Source organism: Pteronotus mesoamericanus, unplaced genomic scaffold, assembly GCF_021234165.1.
Source record: "Pteronotus mesoamericanus isolate MK-2021 breed Mesoamerican mustached bat unplaced genomic scaffold, CSHL_Meso_final contig_78, whole genome shotgun sequence".
Taxonomy (NCBI): domain Eukaryota; kingdom Metazoa; phylum Chordata; class Mammalia; order Chiroptera; family Mormoopidae; genus Pteronotus; species Pteronotus mesoamericanus.
This window is the reverse complement of record NW_026555258.1, coordinates 846986-862145: the sequence shown is the minus strand read 5'-3', so window position 1 is coordinate 862145 and position 15160 is coordinate 846986. Positions and strand designations below refer to the sequence as shown.

The 15160-nt window shown below is 66.6% G+C and overlaps 3 protein-coding genes, 1 long non-coding RNA gene and 3 other non-coding genes across 10 annotated transcripts; 2 read left to right on the top strand and 5 right to left on the bottom strand.

Annotated features, from left to right (window-relative positions):
* The first annotated feature begins 1 nt into the window (after nucleotide 1).
* On the top strand, nucleotides 2-4155 carry LOC129079159 (surfeit locus protein 1). Of its 2 annotated transcripts, none has more exons than XM_054584130.1 (9): nucleotides 2-79; nucleotides 203-254; nucleotides 1254-1387; nucleotides 1470-1552; nucleotides 2266-2457; nucleotides 3280-3352; nucleotides 3452-3614; nucleotides 3831-3912; nucleotides 3983-4155. In XM_054584130.1, the coding sequence occupies exons 1-9, from the start codon at nucleotides 14-16 to the stop codon at nucleotides 4050-4052; spliced, it is 915 nt and encodes a 304-aa protein (XP_054440105.1). In that variant the 5' UTR covers nucleotides 2-13; the 3' UTR covers nucleotides 4053-4155. The 2 variants fall into 2 exon arrangements, with proteins under 2 accessions (XP_054440105.1, XP_054440106.1); XM_054584131.1 differs by having other exon boundaries at nucleotides 10-76.
* Nucleotides 4156-4345: 190 nt separating this feature from the next.
* On the bottom strand, nucleotides 4346-7249 carry RPL7A (ribosomal protein L7a). The gene is made up of 8 exons (XM_054584133.1): nucleotides 7189-7249; nucleotides 6580-6700; nucleotides 6288-6437; nucleotides 5611-5751; nucleotides 5413-5492; nucleotides 5021-5151; nucleotides 4676-4745; nucleotides 4346-4500 (listed from the first exon to the last, which is right to left on the bottom strand). The coding sequence occupies exons 1-8, from the start codon at nucleotides 7189-7191 to the stop codon at nucleotides 4396-4398; spliced, it is 801 nt and encodes a 266-aa protein (XP_054440108.1). The 5' UTR covers nucleotides 7192-7249; the 3' UTR covers nucleotides 4346-4395.
* On the bottom strand, nucleotides 4849-4915 carry LOC129079718 (small nucleolar RNA SNORD36). The gene has a single exon (XR_008530081.1). It is a non-coding gene; the product is annotated as a small nucleolar RNA SNORD36 (small nucleolar RNA).
* On the bottom strand, nucleotides 5225-5297 carry LOC129079717 (small nucleolar RNA SNORD36). The gene has a single exon (XR_008530080.1). It is a non-coding gene; the product is annotated as a small nucleolar RNA SNORD36 (small nucleolar RNA).
* Nucleotides 6804-6878, bottom strand: LOC129079719 (small nucleolar RNA SNORD24). Its single transcript, XR_008530082.1, has one exon. It is a non-coding gene; the product is annotated as a small nucleolar RNA SNORD24 (small nucleolar RNA).
* Nucleotides 7250-7382: 133 nt separating the features above from the next.
* On the top strand, nucleotides 7383-12138 carry MED22 (mediator complex subunit 22). Of its 3 annotated transcripts, none has more exons than XM_054584129.1 (5): nucleotides 7383-7471; nucleotides 7904-8076; nucleotides 8536-8616; nucleotides 9333-9541; nucleotides 11691-12138. In XM_054584129.1, the coding sequence occupies exons 2-5, from the start codon at nucleotides 7954-7956 to the stop codon at nucleotides 11878-11880; spliced, it is 603 nt and encodes a 200-aa protein (XP_054440104.1). In that variant the 5' UTR covers nucleotides 7383-7471; nucleotides 7904-7953; the 3' UTR covers nucleotides 11881-12138. The 3 variants fall into 3 exon arrangements, with proteins under 3 accessions (XP_054440104.1, XP_054440103.1, XP_054440102.1); XM_054584128.1 differs by having other exon boundaries at nucleotides 7383-7502; XM_054584127.1 differs by lacking the exon at nucleotides 7383-7471 and having other exon boundaries at nucleotides 7744-8076.
* Nucleotides 12139-13493: 1355 nt separating this feature from the next.
* LOC129079157 (uncharacterized) lies at nucleotides 13494-15009 on the bottom strand. Its single transcript, XR_008530051.1, has 2 exons — nucleotides 14824-15009; nucleotides 13494-13906 (listed from the first exon to the last, which is right to left on the bottom strand). It is a non-coding gene; the product is annotated as an uncharacterized LOC129079157 (long non-coding RNA).
* Between the last annotated feature and the right edge of the window lie 151 nt (nucleotides 15010-15160).

Sequence of the window (15160 nt, the reverse complement as noted above, 5' to 3'; positions counted from 1 at the left end):
GCCCCGGAAGCAAATGCCGCCGGACCCCGGAACCACCCGCGGGGCTATGGCAGCGGCGGCGCGGTGGCTGGGGCAGGTGGCGCGCGCTACCGGCGCGGGGCTGGGGCGCGGGGCGGCCGGGCGGCTGGGCGGGCTGGTGCGGGGGGGCGGGGGGGGGCCGCGCCTCGGGCTGGGGAGCTCACCCGCCCTCGCGCCTCCGCAGGTCCCCGCCCGCGCGGCCTGGAGGAGCTTCCTCGCGGTGCCCCCGCGCGCAGGTGAGCGGTCTTCCCGGTGGGCACCTGGGGAAAGCCGCCTTGCCCTCCTCGGCGCACGGCCTGTGGGTGCGGGGAAAGGCCCTGATCGCCGTCCGCAGCATCAGTGCGGAGACGTTAAGTAACTAACCGAAGTCTCACTGGTCTCATGAGGGACCGACCCAAGACTCAGGCCAGGGGCCCCGGGGCCTACAGGAAAGCAGGTCTCGTTGGGGCAGCAGGGGCTGATGGGTGCGTGCAGAGCGCGTCCCCAAGGGAGCGCTGCCAGCCCGCCTGCCCCAGGGCTGCTTCTCACCGCCCCCCCCCCCCCCCCGCCCCCGGGGGCCGCAGCACTGTCCTGTGATGGGACTGACCTCTCAGAGCTTAAACGTACTTTCTGTGTATGTTCCGTCTCGGAATGCCTGAGCCATGAGAAAGCGAAGCTGGCACGCTCTTTCCTTCCTGATCACACCGGCACCTTCCGTCCCCATCATCCCCAGGGGCCTTACCTCGGCCTTTCCCCCTCCTGGGCGCCAGACACCTCTGCCTCTGTCACTCGTTTCTGGAGCCTGCACGGCCCGGCTGGCTCACTTCTAGTACCTCTGCCACGTTCCAAATACACGTTTTCTTTTACTTTGGGGAGGGGAAGCAAAACTGTTAGGAGCGCCCTGAAAAACACTATCCTGAGTTTGTATCACGGTTCTGCCTCTTCAAGCCACCGTAGTAGCCAGGGCCGGTGCATCTTACCCAGCAGCGTCCATCTCAGCATCCGCCTGCGCGCAGGGTGGCGCCATGGCCCAGTTACCCAGGGGCGCGGTTGGTGGCAGAGCCAAGACCAAGGCCTGGGTCTCAGTCAGCCAGCCAGTAAACACCCACTGGGGGCTGTGTGCCAGGCACTGGGTCGGGGTCCAGGCTGGATACAGGCGCGCCGGCTGCCCTCTCCTCCTGTCCTCACGCTTCGGGGCAGTGTTGGCGCGTCTTCGGGGGCTTCTGACCCCAAGCCAGTGTTGTAAAACCCCCCAGGGTTGGCCTGGAGGTCAAGCAGGAGTGGCAGTTCAGCAGCAGAAGCATCTGCCCCAAAAGCAGATGATGACTCCTTTCTCCGGTGGTTCCTGCTTCTCATTCCTGTGACCGCCTTCGGCCTGGGGACATGGCAGGTAAAAACTGGCCTCTGGCTCTTGTGGCCCCGAGCCCTCGACCCTGCTGCCACCTGCTTGGGCTCGTGCTCTGTGTCCATAGGTCCAGCGTCGGAGGTGGAAGCTGAAGCTGATCGCAGAGCTGGAGTCCAGGGTTATGGCTGAGCCCATCCCTCTGCCAGCAGAGTGAGTGTGCGGCTGCCAGCCTGGGGCTGGTCTCACCGGGGTCAGTCTTGGAGCCTGGCTTCGGCTTGCCACCCTGGGCCTCAGAGGGGAGCCTGCAAGATCAGGGGTCCTGCTGGGCTTCTTGCTGACACGGTCGCCCTCAGGAAGCTGCCTGAAGGACCTGGAAAAATCTGTCATCCTGGATTCCACCCTCTCTTCAGGTCCGCTGTCCGTGAGGCGTCCCCCTCAGTGTGGACGGCCTTATAAAGCAGTGATGCTTAGCTGGAGGGTGACAGCACGCACTGCCATGTCGTGACTGGAGTGCTGTTTTGAACAAGGGCCCTAAATGCTCCTGCCCTCTCCCCTCCCTTCCAAGCTCTGTCCTAGACAACAGCTGTACTCAGCGAAGCTGTCCCTCCAGGGGCACGAACCTGTGCCTGCAGATGGGACTTTAGCCTGCACAGAAGGTCAGTTTGTGCAGGAGTCCACGTTTTTAGCTCCTCTTGCAAACGTGGACTGTTTGGCAGCACAGGGCCGTTCCCACGTGACATCAAAAGGATCGGCTTCCCCGTCCGCGGGCACTCCCTGCAGCCGGCCAGCCCCACTGTGCCTGCGCATCGCCTGCATCACCTTCAGGCCGTGGGGGCCTTTGTGGTTTGCAGCCCCAAGAGGAAAGGGTTTGTCCTCCCCAACGACGCCTGGCCTCAGCAACATTTCTCCTCGCCCCCGTGCAGCCCGATAGAGCTGAAACACCTGGAGTACAGGCCTGTGAGGGTCAGGGGGCGCTTTGACCACTCCAAGGAGCTGTATATGATGCCACGGACCATGGTGGACCCGGCCCGGGAGGCCCGGGAGGCCGGCCGGCTCTCCTCCTCAGTCCAGAGCGGCGCCTACGTCATCACGCCTTTCCACTGCACCGGTCTGGGGTGAGCAGACGCGCAGGGAGCCGAAGGGCCTGGCGGTGCAGTCACAGCGGCTCCTGTTCCTCTCTCCCTCTCAGCCCCAACCTGGGAAGACCCTGGGGAATCCAAGATACCTAGAAAGGCTCAGTTCTTCAAAGGGTTATCAGGCCAATTCCTTTAACTCGCTGCTGCACAACTCCTGCATGCTAAGCTCTGAAAGGGGAACAGGGATAAACTGGCCAGTGGCCACACGCTAAGTGACTGGGGCTGCAGGAGGAATAATCGCAGGAGGAGCTGTGTGTGCAGGGAGTCGGCACAGGAAGGCCGCCAGGGCCGCGCGGGCCAGCTTGGGCGCGCAGGGGCGGCAGGAGCCTCCCGGGGGAAAAGGCATGCCCGGCCAGGGGCTTGGGGGAGCGCCTCCCGCAGTGTTGACGTTCAGGTGAAACCTGGGGGTCCTTGCCACCGCAGCTCCCTGGTCCAAGGGCTGGGAAGGGACATTGGAGGCAGCTGCACAGGGAAACTGCTCGTCATTGTTCAAGCGAGGAGAGGCCGCCTGAGCCCAGCCCCTGGGGCGTGAGCCCCTGGCTGCATGTTGCAGTGGGTGGGGCACAAGGGGGAGGCGGTGGGGGGGGGGTTAACCTTCCTCTCCTGGCAGGGTTGGTGGCTCTCACCAATCAAGAGGCAGGCGCGAGGGGACCTTCCGCGGTCCCTGGCCAGGGGCTGGCGGCACCAGCTCCGCTGTCTCCAGAGCCCCGTTTTAACCCTCCCCCTGCCCAGCATCGTCCCTGAAGATGCTGGATTCAAAGCCCTTTGCCCACCGCACCCTGCATGCTCTCGTCACTCCAGAGTCACCATCCTGGTCAACAGAGGGTTTGTCCCTCGGAAGAAGGTGAACCCCGACACGCGGCAGAAAGGCCAGGTAGGGGCGTGACCTTTTCCTAGGGTGAGTGAGGCCGTGGGGGCCGCCCCTTCCCCGTGCTGTGCGCCCCCAGGAGCAGCCCCTGGCTTTCCTGTTCAGGTTGAAGGAGACGTGGACCTGGTTGGGATCGTGCGGCTGGCAGAAACCAGGAAGCCTTTTGTCCCCGAGAATGATCCAGAAAGGAACCACTGGCATTACCGGGACCTGGAGGCCATGGCCAACTTCACGGGCGCAGACCCCATCTTCATCGACGCGGACTTCAGTAGGTTGTGACGGCCCACCCCGGGCGGCTGGCGTCAGTGCCAGTTTGCGATGCAGCATGTGGGGGGTGGGGCACAAGGTGAGAAGAGGTGGCCCCGAGGGCTGGCCAGGCCCAGGGAGGTCCTGTTAGTGACTTGAGGTGGGCGGGGAGAGAGCAGCAGGTCTGGGGAAGAGGGCCAAGAGGGGGAGACTGAGGCCCTGCACCCGGTCCCTGCAGAGAGCACAGTCCCTGGGGGCCCCATCGGAGGGCAGACCAGAGTCACTCTGCGGAACGAGCACCTGCAGTATGTCGTCACCTGGTGAGTCCCGCCCCCAGCTGCTCTCTCGGCACCCCCCCTCCAGAACCTTCACTGGACACTGTCCCCCCAGGTACGGACTGTGCGCGGCCACCTCGTACCTGTGGTTTAAGAAATTCCTACACCGGACTCCGGGCACATGACAGGACTGCCCGACACAGCCCTGCCCCGAGAAGCCGCGGGGCCCCAGAGCTCCGGTTTCATGCCGGGCCACGCGCCGCTGGTGTAAATAAATCACTGACTGCTACACACGCTGCGCCTTCTCTGCCTAGACTCAGCGACCGCCTGCCCCCACGGCCCAGCACGCTAAGCCACTCACCCAGTAGCTCGGACCTGCGGGCGCCGAGGACCCCAGTTTCAAGATGCACTCACCCCCATTCCCTCCTTACAGGCTGCGAGGTTGATCCCTTTCACCCCCAAACACCAGAGACACCAATTGAAAGAGAGTTTTTATTACTGTTATATACAGAGACCCCCAGAACACGCTCAGCCCAACTTGGTGGCCAGCTCCTTGGCCTTGGCCTTCTCCAGCTTGGCGATGCGAGCCACCGACTTGGGGCCCAGGACGTTGCCTCCCCAGTGGCGGCGGATCTGCAAGACGAGAGGAGGCCCTGTCAGCCTGGTCGGGGCTCCCAAGGCACGCAGCTCGTGGGGCTCTGCTCAGCGGCCGCAGGCCTGGCCAGCACAGGCGGCTCGGAGAGGGCCAGCCGCCCCGGCCAAAGGCTTGCTTTACCCGAACAGTACTCCGCCCAAAACTGCGTCCTACCTCGTCGTATCTGTCATTGTAATTGGTCCGGATGGCTTCCACCAGCTTGGCCAGAGCGCCTTTGTCCTCCCTTACAAGACAAGGGAACGTGTGGGTCCCTGGCTCCGTCCCCTCGCCCCCGCCCCCGCCCCGAGAGCAGGAACAGCAGCCGTTCTGGCTCCAAACATACGCCTTTTGCCTCAGTTACAACTTGACCACATGACTTATTCAGATGAAGAAATTCATAACCATCATTGGCAAAGATTCAGATAAGGGTGTTAAGGTAGGACCTGAACCGATGGAGTGAACGCGGGGGACGGCTGTCCCCACCGGGCCCACGGGGCCCTGGGCCCGCTGCATACTCACGAGTTAACCTGTGTGAAGGCGACCGAGGTGCAGGTCTTCCTGTGGACCAGGCGCCCCAGCCGGGCCTTGCCCTTGATGATGCAGTAGGGGACGCCCATCTTCCGGCACAGGGCGGGCAGGAAGACCACCAGCTGGAAGACAGCGTCAGCGCTGAGACGGTGCTCTTGCCCGAGGCAGTGACTCACTCACGCCAACTGAGTGGCAGTTGCTCAGGGTTAAAAAGCTCATGTATTTGCACTTCAAGGCTTAATTCAGTGAGAAAATCACATCATCGCAACAGCCACCAGACAGCCTGGGTCTCTTGTCGGTACCGGCCTTGGGCGAGAAGCCGTCACCCCCACTTTGGCCCCGACACACGGACCCGGCCGGGTCCAGCCGCCGGGCCCACGTACCTCGATGGGGTCCACGTCGTGCGCAATCACGACCAGCTGGGCCTTCTTGTTCTCCACCAGGGTGGTGACGGTGTTAACCCCTGCAGCACCAAACAGGCCCCGTGAGGGCGGGCGGCCGGGCGCGGCACCGGAGAGCCGCTCCGCAGCAGGAGCAGCGGCGCCGGCCGGGGACCCGCTCCTCTTCCGGGACCCGCTCACCTGCTCGGAGGACGGGGGGCCTCTTGGTGGGGACGTCCCCTTTGCCGGCAGCCTTTTTCTCAGCCCGGGCCAGCAGCCTCTGCTTCTTCTCCTGCTTTGTCTCCGGCCGGTACTTGTGGGCCAGCTTGAGCAGCTGCGTGGCTGGGGAAACAAGCACCCGTTCAGGCCTGGAGCGGGGTTCCCATCCTCGTCACCTCCTGCAGTGAGCGCTGGGCCGCTGTCCTGGACGGGAGCCGCACGACGAGAGGTCTCAGGACAGCCCGGGCCCGTGCAGCGCAGTGAGCGGGGCACCGCCCCGCAAAGCAGGTCGCCAGTTCCAGCGCCGGTCCAATTCCCGGTCAGGGCACCCCCCCCCCCAAAAACAAGTACACCTGCCCTGGCCGCTGCGGCTCAGTGGCCCGAGCGCCGGCCTGTGAACCACAGGGTCGCCGGTTCGATTCCCAGGCACGGCCCAGCCCCGGGTTGGGGACACGTAAGAGGCCGCCCCACATGGGTGTTTCTTTCTCCTTCCCTTCTCTCTCCTAGAAATAAATGTCCCTCAAAAGTAATTACAGAAGCAAATAAAAAAACAGCTCTCAGAACGGGGGCGGGTAAGAACCTCTTCAGGGGGGCCAGGCTCGGGCCCGCGGCTGCACGAGGAGCCCTGCCCCGCGACAGCCAGCCCACCGCGCACGCACCCGTCTGGCGGTCCAGCGCCTGGGTGAACTGGTTAATGGCAGGGGGCACTTTCAGGCGCTTGTAGAGGATCGCGCGCTGGCGCTGCAGCCGGATGTAGCGCGGCCACTTGACGAAGCGGGTGAGGTCCCTCTTGGGCTGGATGTCCTGTCCTGCGAAGGGAAGCGCAGCACTGAGCGGGGCTCTGCCCCCCGGCCCGGGTCCCGCTCGGCGGGCAGCGCCCGCGCCCGCGGCCCCGCCCCCGCCCGCTACGACTCGGGGCGCCGCCGGGCCGCGCCCCGCGCCCGCACTCACCGATGCCGAAGTTCTTGGGCCTCTTCTCGAACAGGGGGTTCACCACCTTCTTGGCCTCCTGCTTCTTCACGACGGCAGGGGCCGGCGCCACCTTCTTCCCCTTGGCCTTCTTTCCCTTCGGCTGCGCGGGGAGAAAGCCCGGGTGAACCACCGCCCCCGCCAGGCGCTTAGGGTCGGCGGGGCCGATCGCAGCCCCCTCGCGCGCGCGCGCCCGGCCCCACTCGTGCATCAGCGATCTTGGTGGTCAGGGAGGTCCGCACCGCCGATCAGATAGCAAATATTCTCTCACATCATCTGCACGAGCCGGGGCGGCGGCCCCGGAGGCAACAGGGGCCCTCTCGCCTCCCCCGCCGAAAGCTCGGGATCGGCTCCACGCCGCTTCGGCTCCAACGCCCGCAGTGCGGCGCTGCGCTCGCCGGTTCCTCCCCCACCCCGCCCCGGCCCGGCCGCCGGGGAGCCCATCCTGGCCCAATGCTTATGGGCCAAGCCCCGCGGGGCTCCCCTCGCGCCAGGCGGTGGAGAAACCCCCGCGCGGCCGAGCCCCGAGGAGGATGGCAGCGGATAGAGCCCAGAGCCGGAGCCTACACACGGGATCACGGGGAGTCTCACCATCTTGGACGGCGAGTGGAGAGAGAAAGGAAAGGGAATTGTGGGAAATATGTATGCGACCTGGGAGATCGCGAGAGTTGGGGCGTGCGCGGGATTTTGGATTTAAAGTGACAGGACTCCTCACGCCCGCCCCAGTGCCGGGGGCGGTGCCGAGAGCGGGAGGAGGGCTGTGAGGTCGGAAGGGGCGTGGACACGGCAGCGGGACGCTCCGGGTGCGGAGAGGCACCAACGGGCCGGGACTTCGCGCGGGTCGCTCGCTCGTCACCCGCCCCATCCCGGCCAGGTGCCCGCCGGGCCCGGGGGCCACGGACAAGGTGTGGACGTGGGTGTGGCGGGGCGGGGTCGCCGCGGGATGTTCCCCAGAAGCGCTCCACGGCCGCGAGTGCTCTCCTTGGGCCGCGCGCCGTGCCTCGCGCCGAGCGCTGGGGCGCGGGGCAGCAGCGAGGAGGCGGTCGGCGCTCCGGGAGCCCGCCCTGCTGCTGGGCGCCGGGGGCCGTCGGAGGGGCCCGTCGGGGGAGAGGTGGGGCCGTGGGGGCCGCGCAGGGTGTAGCAGGCCTGCCCCGGGAGACGGCGTGAGGCCGCGCGGCGCCCCTGCGGGCGAGGGATCAGACGAGTGTGCTTGGCGAAGAGGGGATCCGGAGACGTGCGCGTCCTCGGGGGCACGGAGATTGGCCGGCGGGCGCTGGCCGCGCCCGCATCAGACTCCGCATCCCAGGTTCCCACTGCGGCCGCGGGCCTCCGCTCCCTGCCCTGACCGACGCCGCCATGGCCCAGCAGAGGGCCCTGCCGCAGAGTAAGGAGACGCTGCTACAGTCCTACAACAAGCGGCTCAAGGACGACATCAAGTCCATCATGGACAACTTCACCGAGATCATCAAGACCGCCAAGGTGCGTGGGCGGCCGTGTGCCTTCGGATGGGACGCGCCGGGGAGCGGCCTGCTCTGACCGGGAGTGTAACCTAGTGCCCGGTGCCCGCTGGTGGCCCTGGTCCCCGTGGGGAGAACAGCTGGGGCGCAGCCGGGGGTGGACGGCAGCAAACAGGTGAACAGATAAACCCGCGGAGGGCAAGTCCCGCTGAGGCCGCTTTAGGGAACTCCAGTTAAATTGCCAGGTCTGGCCCCACGCCAGTAGCTCAGGTGTAGCGCACCCAAGTGTTAGAGTGCGTGCCAACAGGCCGGGATGCAGGTTCGATCCTGGGTGGGGGTGACAAGAGGGGGAAACCGACCGTCACCCCAGGTCTGGGAAGCAGCCCTGGCTGTGGAAAGTAGGGCGGGCAGGACGCGGGGAGGCGGCAGGAACCCACGGGCTGGCGCTGGCCCATCCGAGACACCCTCATTTGTCCTCCAGATTGAGGACGAGACGCAGGTGTCCAGGGCCACTCAGGGCGAGCAGGACAATTACGAGATGCACGTGCGAGCCGCCAACATCGTAAGTCCCTGGGGGAACGCCTGGCCTGGGCCGCAGCCCTTCGGGACCCCTCTGTGGTCTCCTGGGTGGGGGGCCAGCCACTTCTTAGGAGACCCCCACAGTAGGAGGGCTGTGTGTGGCAGAGTGGGAGGGGCAGGCAGGGGGGCACTGCTTGGGGACAGGTCACCCCTTCCTCGTTGACGAGGAAGTTCCCCAAGATCCCTTCTAAGTGTAAAGCCAAATTTCTGAGTGAAACCGGGCATGCGTTTTGGTCCCTTCTGATGCGATAGCACACCTGTTGTTTCTGTAGGTGTGTGCCCACAGGGGGAAAGGCAGGAAACGGTCCCAAGGGAAGCCGCCCCACGGGCGGGCGGGCTGCCCGGAGGCAGGGCAGGGCCAGGCAGGCAGGACAGCAGTTCTGCCTGTGGGCTCGGGGCTCCGTCCCTCGTGTGGTTGGAGCTCAGTACTCCCAGGTCGGGGCCGGGGGCTGCGCGGGGGGCCGGGCTGCAAAGCTGCTGACACCTGCCACCGCCACCCCCCCCCGTTTCATGCGGTGGGGGGACCGGACCCTGCTCCCCGCTGACCCACCTCCTAGCTCTCTTGCTCCTACTCCGACCCAGGGCTGCAGCCCCCACTTTGCCGGCGAGGAAACCGAGGCCACTGCCTGGCCAGCGGCAGGCGCATGGGGGCGGGCGCTGTCACACCCGTGCCGCCTGCTCTGGGTCCCGTCGTCACAGGTCCGCGCGGGCGAGTCCCTGATGAAGCTGGTGTCCGACCTCAAGCAGTTCCTCATCCTGAACGACTTCCCGTCGGTGAACGAGGCCATCGACCAGCGCAACCAGCAGCTGCGCGCTCTGCAGGAGGAGTGCGACCGGAAGCTAATCACCCTGCGGGACGAGATCGCCATCGACCTCTATGAGCTGGAGGAGGAGTATTACTCGTCCAGGTACAAATAGGGCCGCGCCTGGACCTGCGGACGAGGGCCTGGCCAGCAGGCGCGGCCCGGCCGGGCCGGCCGCCCCGAAGGTCCCGGCTTCCCGCCCCTGCCTGGCCCTGGCCGCCGAGCGCCCAGTCAGAGCGCCTCGTCCACAGACACTTGACACTGGCAACCGACCCCGGGCCCCGGGCGGAAAACCGCAGAACTTCAAGGGCTGGGGGGCCGGAGCCCGCGTCCCCGCGCGGGTGCCGGCCGCCCCTTTGTGACTGCGTGCTCCTCTTAGCTTTTTAATCAGCGTGGGCCCAGCGCCCCGGCCAAGGCTGGGCTCGCTCCTCTTGGCCGCCCCGGCTGTGCCCAGGACGCGGTGCTTGCCCAGGGAGGCGCGTCCCTGCAGCATCACCAAACCCCGTAGTGCGGGGCGGGTCCTGGGGAGGAGGGAGAGGGGGAATCTCACGCAGGGAAGACCCTGGAAGCCAGGCCGGGGTACCCCGATTTGGCCCAGCCTGGTCCTCCGAGCCAGAGTCCTCTGCGCCGGGCCCCAGGGGAGCCACAGTGGGTGCAGCCCGTCACCCCGGCCCTGCGGGGGCCCTGAGAAATCTCGGCCCAGGTGTAACTTACGTAGGGGAAACAGGCCAGAGCCTGGCAGGCTGGACTCCTCCGTCCCCATTCGCTCAGAAAACCCACACTCCGCCCGCAGATGCAGAGTGCGCACCCCTGCGCCTGCGCCCCAACAAGGCCGCCCTCCCGTAAAGGCTCCTTCCTGCCTCGCGGGAGCCACGCCGGGGCGCACGGGTTCGCCTGCGCGGCCTGTGGTCTGGGGCTCGGGTCCAGTGTCACCCCTCGGGGCCCCTGCCCGTCGCGGCCTCGGTGGAAAGGGACGCGATGTCACTGCCCGGCTGGGGTGGCCCTAGGCTTCTCCCAAGCATTCCGGGGCCGCCGCGATCCTGATGCCCAGCAGCTCAGCAGACGTGGCGAGCACCTCCTAACATCAGGCCTTCCGAGAAGGGTCCTCGAGGGCCCCGGGGGGGTTCAGAGCCTGCTGAGGGCATTGCCCCCGGCCCCCCCGGGTTTTCAGCATCCCTTCACCTCCCGGTGTTTGTCCCCGTCGTCCCCAAGGGCCAGGCCTCTGTGAGCAGCCACAGGACAACGTGCCTCTTGAGGTTGAGGGCAACGGGGAGGGGACCTGCCTGAGGTCCCTCCGCAGGGCCCGGGCACCAGGCTCCCACACCCTGCCCCGTCGGTCTCCAGTTCTCCCACAGCAGCCTGGGTGGGCCTGGTGGCCCCCGCGTCCCAGGGCCTCGGGAGGCCCGGTCCCGAACCCTGGGACGCCTGTCGGCGGCCCTCCCTGCCTGTGGCCAGCGCCCCACTCGCCCGCCCCCCCGCCCCCGCTGCCGCCCTTGCTTGCCTGCTTTCCACTCACGATCTGCTCTTGGTCTGCCGCTCGCCCTCTGCGTCCTCGGGACGCCGCCCTGTGACCGGGATGGTTTCTGAGACGGGCCGCGGGGGGCGGGAGCCTGAGGCAGACAGGACAGGCTGCGGGGGGTGCCGGGGAGGCAGGCAGGGTCCGTCTGTGCCCCTCCATGGCCTTGGTGAGCCCTCACCACACGTCTCCCGGCAGCGTGGTGGCAAGATGGGGGGCTGGCCGAGGCACCCGTTTGCGGTGGCGCCGGACGAAACACCAGGGTCCCTGTTCCTGTCGTCCGATTCTGGCTCAGGCCCAGCCGAGGGCAGGCCCAGAAATAGGACAGGCCTCTGCCCTCAGGGTCCGCACAAAGCGCAGGAACTGCGAGGCCGCACCGTGAGCCTTGGACGCCGGCTGCCCCGCAGCGAGGTGGGCTGCCGCCAGCCAGAGGAGGGCGGCTGAGCCGGGATGGGAGAGCGGCAGGGGCCAGGACAGCGGGCGACAGGCAGGACAGACACCTACCAGGTCATTCGGGGGGCCTGCTGGGGCCACAGGCCTTCATGGCCGGTCCTGGTGGGCCCCTCCCTTCAGGATGCTAAGGGCCCCGCGCTGGGGGCCCGCCCGGCAGGGCGCCACACACGGGAGAGGCAGGTGCTGGGCGCTGTCTGCTTTCTTAACCCGGCTTCTGTCTCGCTCTCCCTCCCCCGCTCCCCCTCCCTGCTCCCCTCTCTCCCTGGGTCTCTGGTGGTGGAAAAGCTCAAGTCTTTGCGAAGCTAACGATCTGCCTCTGTGCGAAGCTTACTGGAGGCTGGACCTCGACACAGACCCTGCTGACGGCTTCGCGGCCCCTGTGCTGGCGTCCCCGGAGCCCAGCGCTGGGCCCCTGCCGGCCACCGCCACTGCCCACCCCCACGCTGGCGGCCCTGGCCCCACAGAGCATGCCTGAGCCCCCCGGCGCGCCCTGCTCTTGCCGCCTCAGCCTCACTCCTCCCGGCCTGGGCCTGGCTCACGGATCCCGCGGCCCCCTTGGGGGCCCTGTGGGCTCGGGGGCAGCCCGCCCGTTGCCAAGGTGGCCCCCTCTCCACAAGCAACCTCTGCTCCCTGCTCTCCCGGCCAGCCGGGTGGGAGGGAATGTCCAGCACAGCCTGGCCGGTGCAGGGAGGATCCCTGACGCTGGGAGCCCTGGCCCTGGCCCGCCGTTCAGTGGGGCCTCCTGCGCGGAGCTACCGCACGCCTCACCCTGAGGGTCCCTGCGGGGCTGGGGGTCCTGCCTCGGTCTGCGCACGCATGCTGGTTATTTCCTTTCTGTAAGAGAACATTGAATGGGAGCAGCGCTCTGCCCTTACGTGTTGGTTGGCTCTTCTTTCTCATTTGCCGGATCATCCTGGGACCCTGTGAGTTCCTGGGGGCTGTTGGAGTGGCAGCTCCTGGCCTCGCCTGGACAGCCTCGGGTGCCAGGTCGCCGTGTCCCCTGGGGGCCCCGGGCGCACAGGGGCTGGTCAGGCTGCGGCCACGGCCGCATAGCCCCATTGCCCAGAACCTCAGTGCTTGGTGGACAGGTGAAACACCGCTGCCGTGTTGCGTGGCCCGGGCACCTGTGCCTCTGGTCCCTTCTGGTCCCCACCGCACCCAAGTCCCTTGCCGCCAGCACTTCAGGGAGGAGTGGCACCAGGCTTGGAGGGGGTTGGCTGACACGGTCACGGAGCTGGGAAGCAAAGGGGTGGAGGTCAGCACGTAGCCCAGACGGCAGGCTTGGGCCAGGGTCGCCTGCGGACGCGGGCAGGGCCTGCGCTGCCAGGCTCCGCCTCGAGGGACTCCAGCTCTGGGACAGCAAGGGCTACAGCTGACCCGTCTCCGGTCCCAGGGGCCCCCATGGCTGAGCAGAGGCCCTGGCCTCTGCCCAGGTCCCTGGTGGGCTGGGCTAGTTGCCCCCACCCCCAGGAGTTTCCCCAGGGAGGGGGGGTGCTCTGTCCCCACAGCACCTCAGCTGCCCGGGTATCTTGTGCTTAAACACAGAAGTACAGGTGGCAGGGCAGGAAGGAGCTGTGCCACGCCCGGCGCTGGGGCGGGGTGACCGTCCGGTTCTGAGTGCCAGCCAGCCCCGCACTGTCCACCTCACCCTCCTGGGCTGGTGTCCTCGAGCCAGGCGGGAACGAAGTTGTCTGAACAGAGCTGCTGTGTTGTGCCGCGTCCTCTGCGGCCCGTGCCCGCGGAGGCGGGCTGCTCGTTTCTGGCCCTCGTCCCCGAGGGCCCGAGCCTGGAATGGCGGTCGGCCTCAGTCCTCATGGCGCTTCTATGCCAGCTTTTCATTCCGAGGACCTTCAGCCCTGGGAGCCAGGGGAGGTGGCTCCTGTGCTCGGTCTGCACCTCCCCCGCTGGCTCGTCCTCGCGGAAGAGCCATTTGAACATCAGCTGCTTGACACCCCGTTACTTGTCAGCTGCCCCCTCTAAGGAGCCTCACATTCCCGATGGCCCAACGCTAGCATCACACTCCGTGACTGATGATTCCCTGATGTCATGTAGTAGCAAAACATGTTCTCCTTTCCCCAGTTCCCCAACTTTTTTTACCCATATTTATTTGCATTGCATTTACTTATTATAGTCTTTCTTAATATTTTATTTATATTTAGAGAGGGGAAAGGAGAGACAAAGAGAGGGAAAAAAAACATCAGCATGTGGTTGCCTCTTGTGCACCCGCCAACTGGGGACCTGGCCTGCATCCGAGGCCTGTGCCCTAACTGGGGATTGAACCGGCGACCCTTTGGTTCACAGGCCTGCACTCAGTCCACTGAGCCGCACCAGCCAGGGCTCATAGTCCTTTGAGACCCAGAACAGAGCCACGGCGGAGGTCAGAGTGGGTCAAGTGGAGTGGAGTTCTGGGTAGCCTTCAAGCCAATGGCGTTGCCCCAGGTCTGGACTGGGAGCCGGGGCAGCTTCCAGGCTGCCTGTGTGCCCCGGGGCACGGAGCCACCCTAAGACGGGGAGAGAGGCGGTGAGGGGGACAGGGAGAACGATGGGTCCCCATTCTGTCCACAGCAGGTGAAGCGGTGCCCCAGCGCAGGTCTGGGGTGCACGGGAGTTGGCACTCGAGCCCCGCCCCCGCCGTGGGTCGCCAATGGGGGAAAGAGTTCGCAGAAAAGTGGTCTGAAGCCAGGTGAGGAGGAGAAAGACCTGCTGTCCGGGGTCCCCAAAACCACCTGAAGACACGGTTTGAAGTGGGGTGGGGGGAGATCGGCTGGTCAACGCCCCCCAGCCACCTCGCACAGAAAAGGCCACTTAAGATCAGGGGGGCCCATCATCAAGATCTGCACACGGAACTCAACACCGTTTCCTCTCCCTGGCCCGTGGCGACTCAGCTGGCACCCAGCACCCCTGTCCAGGGAAGGCCTCCCTGGAGATGGTCATCCAGGTCAGGTCAGAGGACCCCAGACCTGGCGTGGGCTGGGAGTCCGTCATTCCGACTCCAAGGCGACCCTCAAAGGGTTCTGGGTTGTGTCAAAGCCTGTCGCCGCCACCAGTTACAGATCAGTGTGGCGGCCCCAGCCTTGGCCTGCGGGACGCCCCTGTCCTCCCCCGGGGAGGTCTCATAAAGAAGGCGCCCTGTTGGGTATCTTGGCCTGCGATTCTGCGGACCAAGCTGAAGTGGCCGCCAGGCCTCCCCGCGCGCCCGCCCCATCCCTTTCTCCTCGGCATCCCCATCGCCGCCACTTCATTCGGTCCTCTTATCGCCGGCCGCCCCTGAAGCAAAAACTCGACGGGGGCGCCGCTCGGCGCTTCCCTCCGCCCGGGCCCCGGGGCTCGGGACCCGCCCAGCACTTGCTGAAGCGCAGCCCTTTCCGAACCAACGTAGACGCGCCAGCTTCCACGTGGGGTCTGAGCCCCCAAGTACCGAACTATTTCTGTCGCCGTGGTTATTGAGCGCCTCCCGCATACGGGGCACTGCGCTGCGGCCGCGGACACCTGGACCGGGGAGCTGCCGACACCGGCCCAACCCGTCGTCGGACTGGCGGGCCCGGGGTCGCCAAAGGGCAGCCACCGGTCCCGCTCCGCCCGCGGCCCACCATGCTTTGCGCCGCGCCCCGCGGGCCTCTTCCGGTGGAGCCAGGCGTAACAAATCGAGCGCCGCGCGGGCGGCTCGGCGCTCGGCTGGCGGCGCCTGCGCACGTGGAGTTTCCGGCGAGCGCGGCACCTCGGCGGGGACTCGGGTTGTTTAGGAGCGGGCGGGC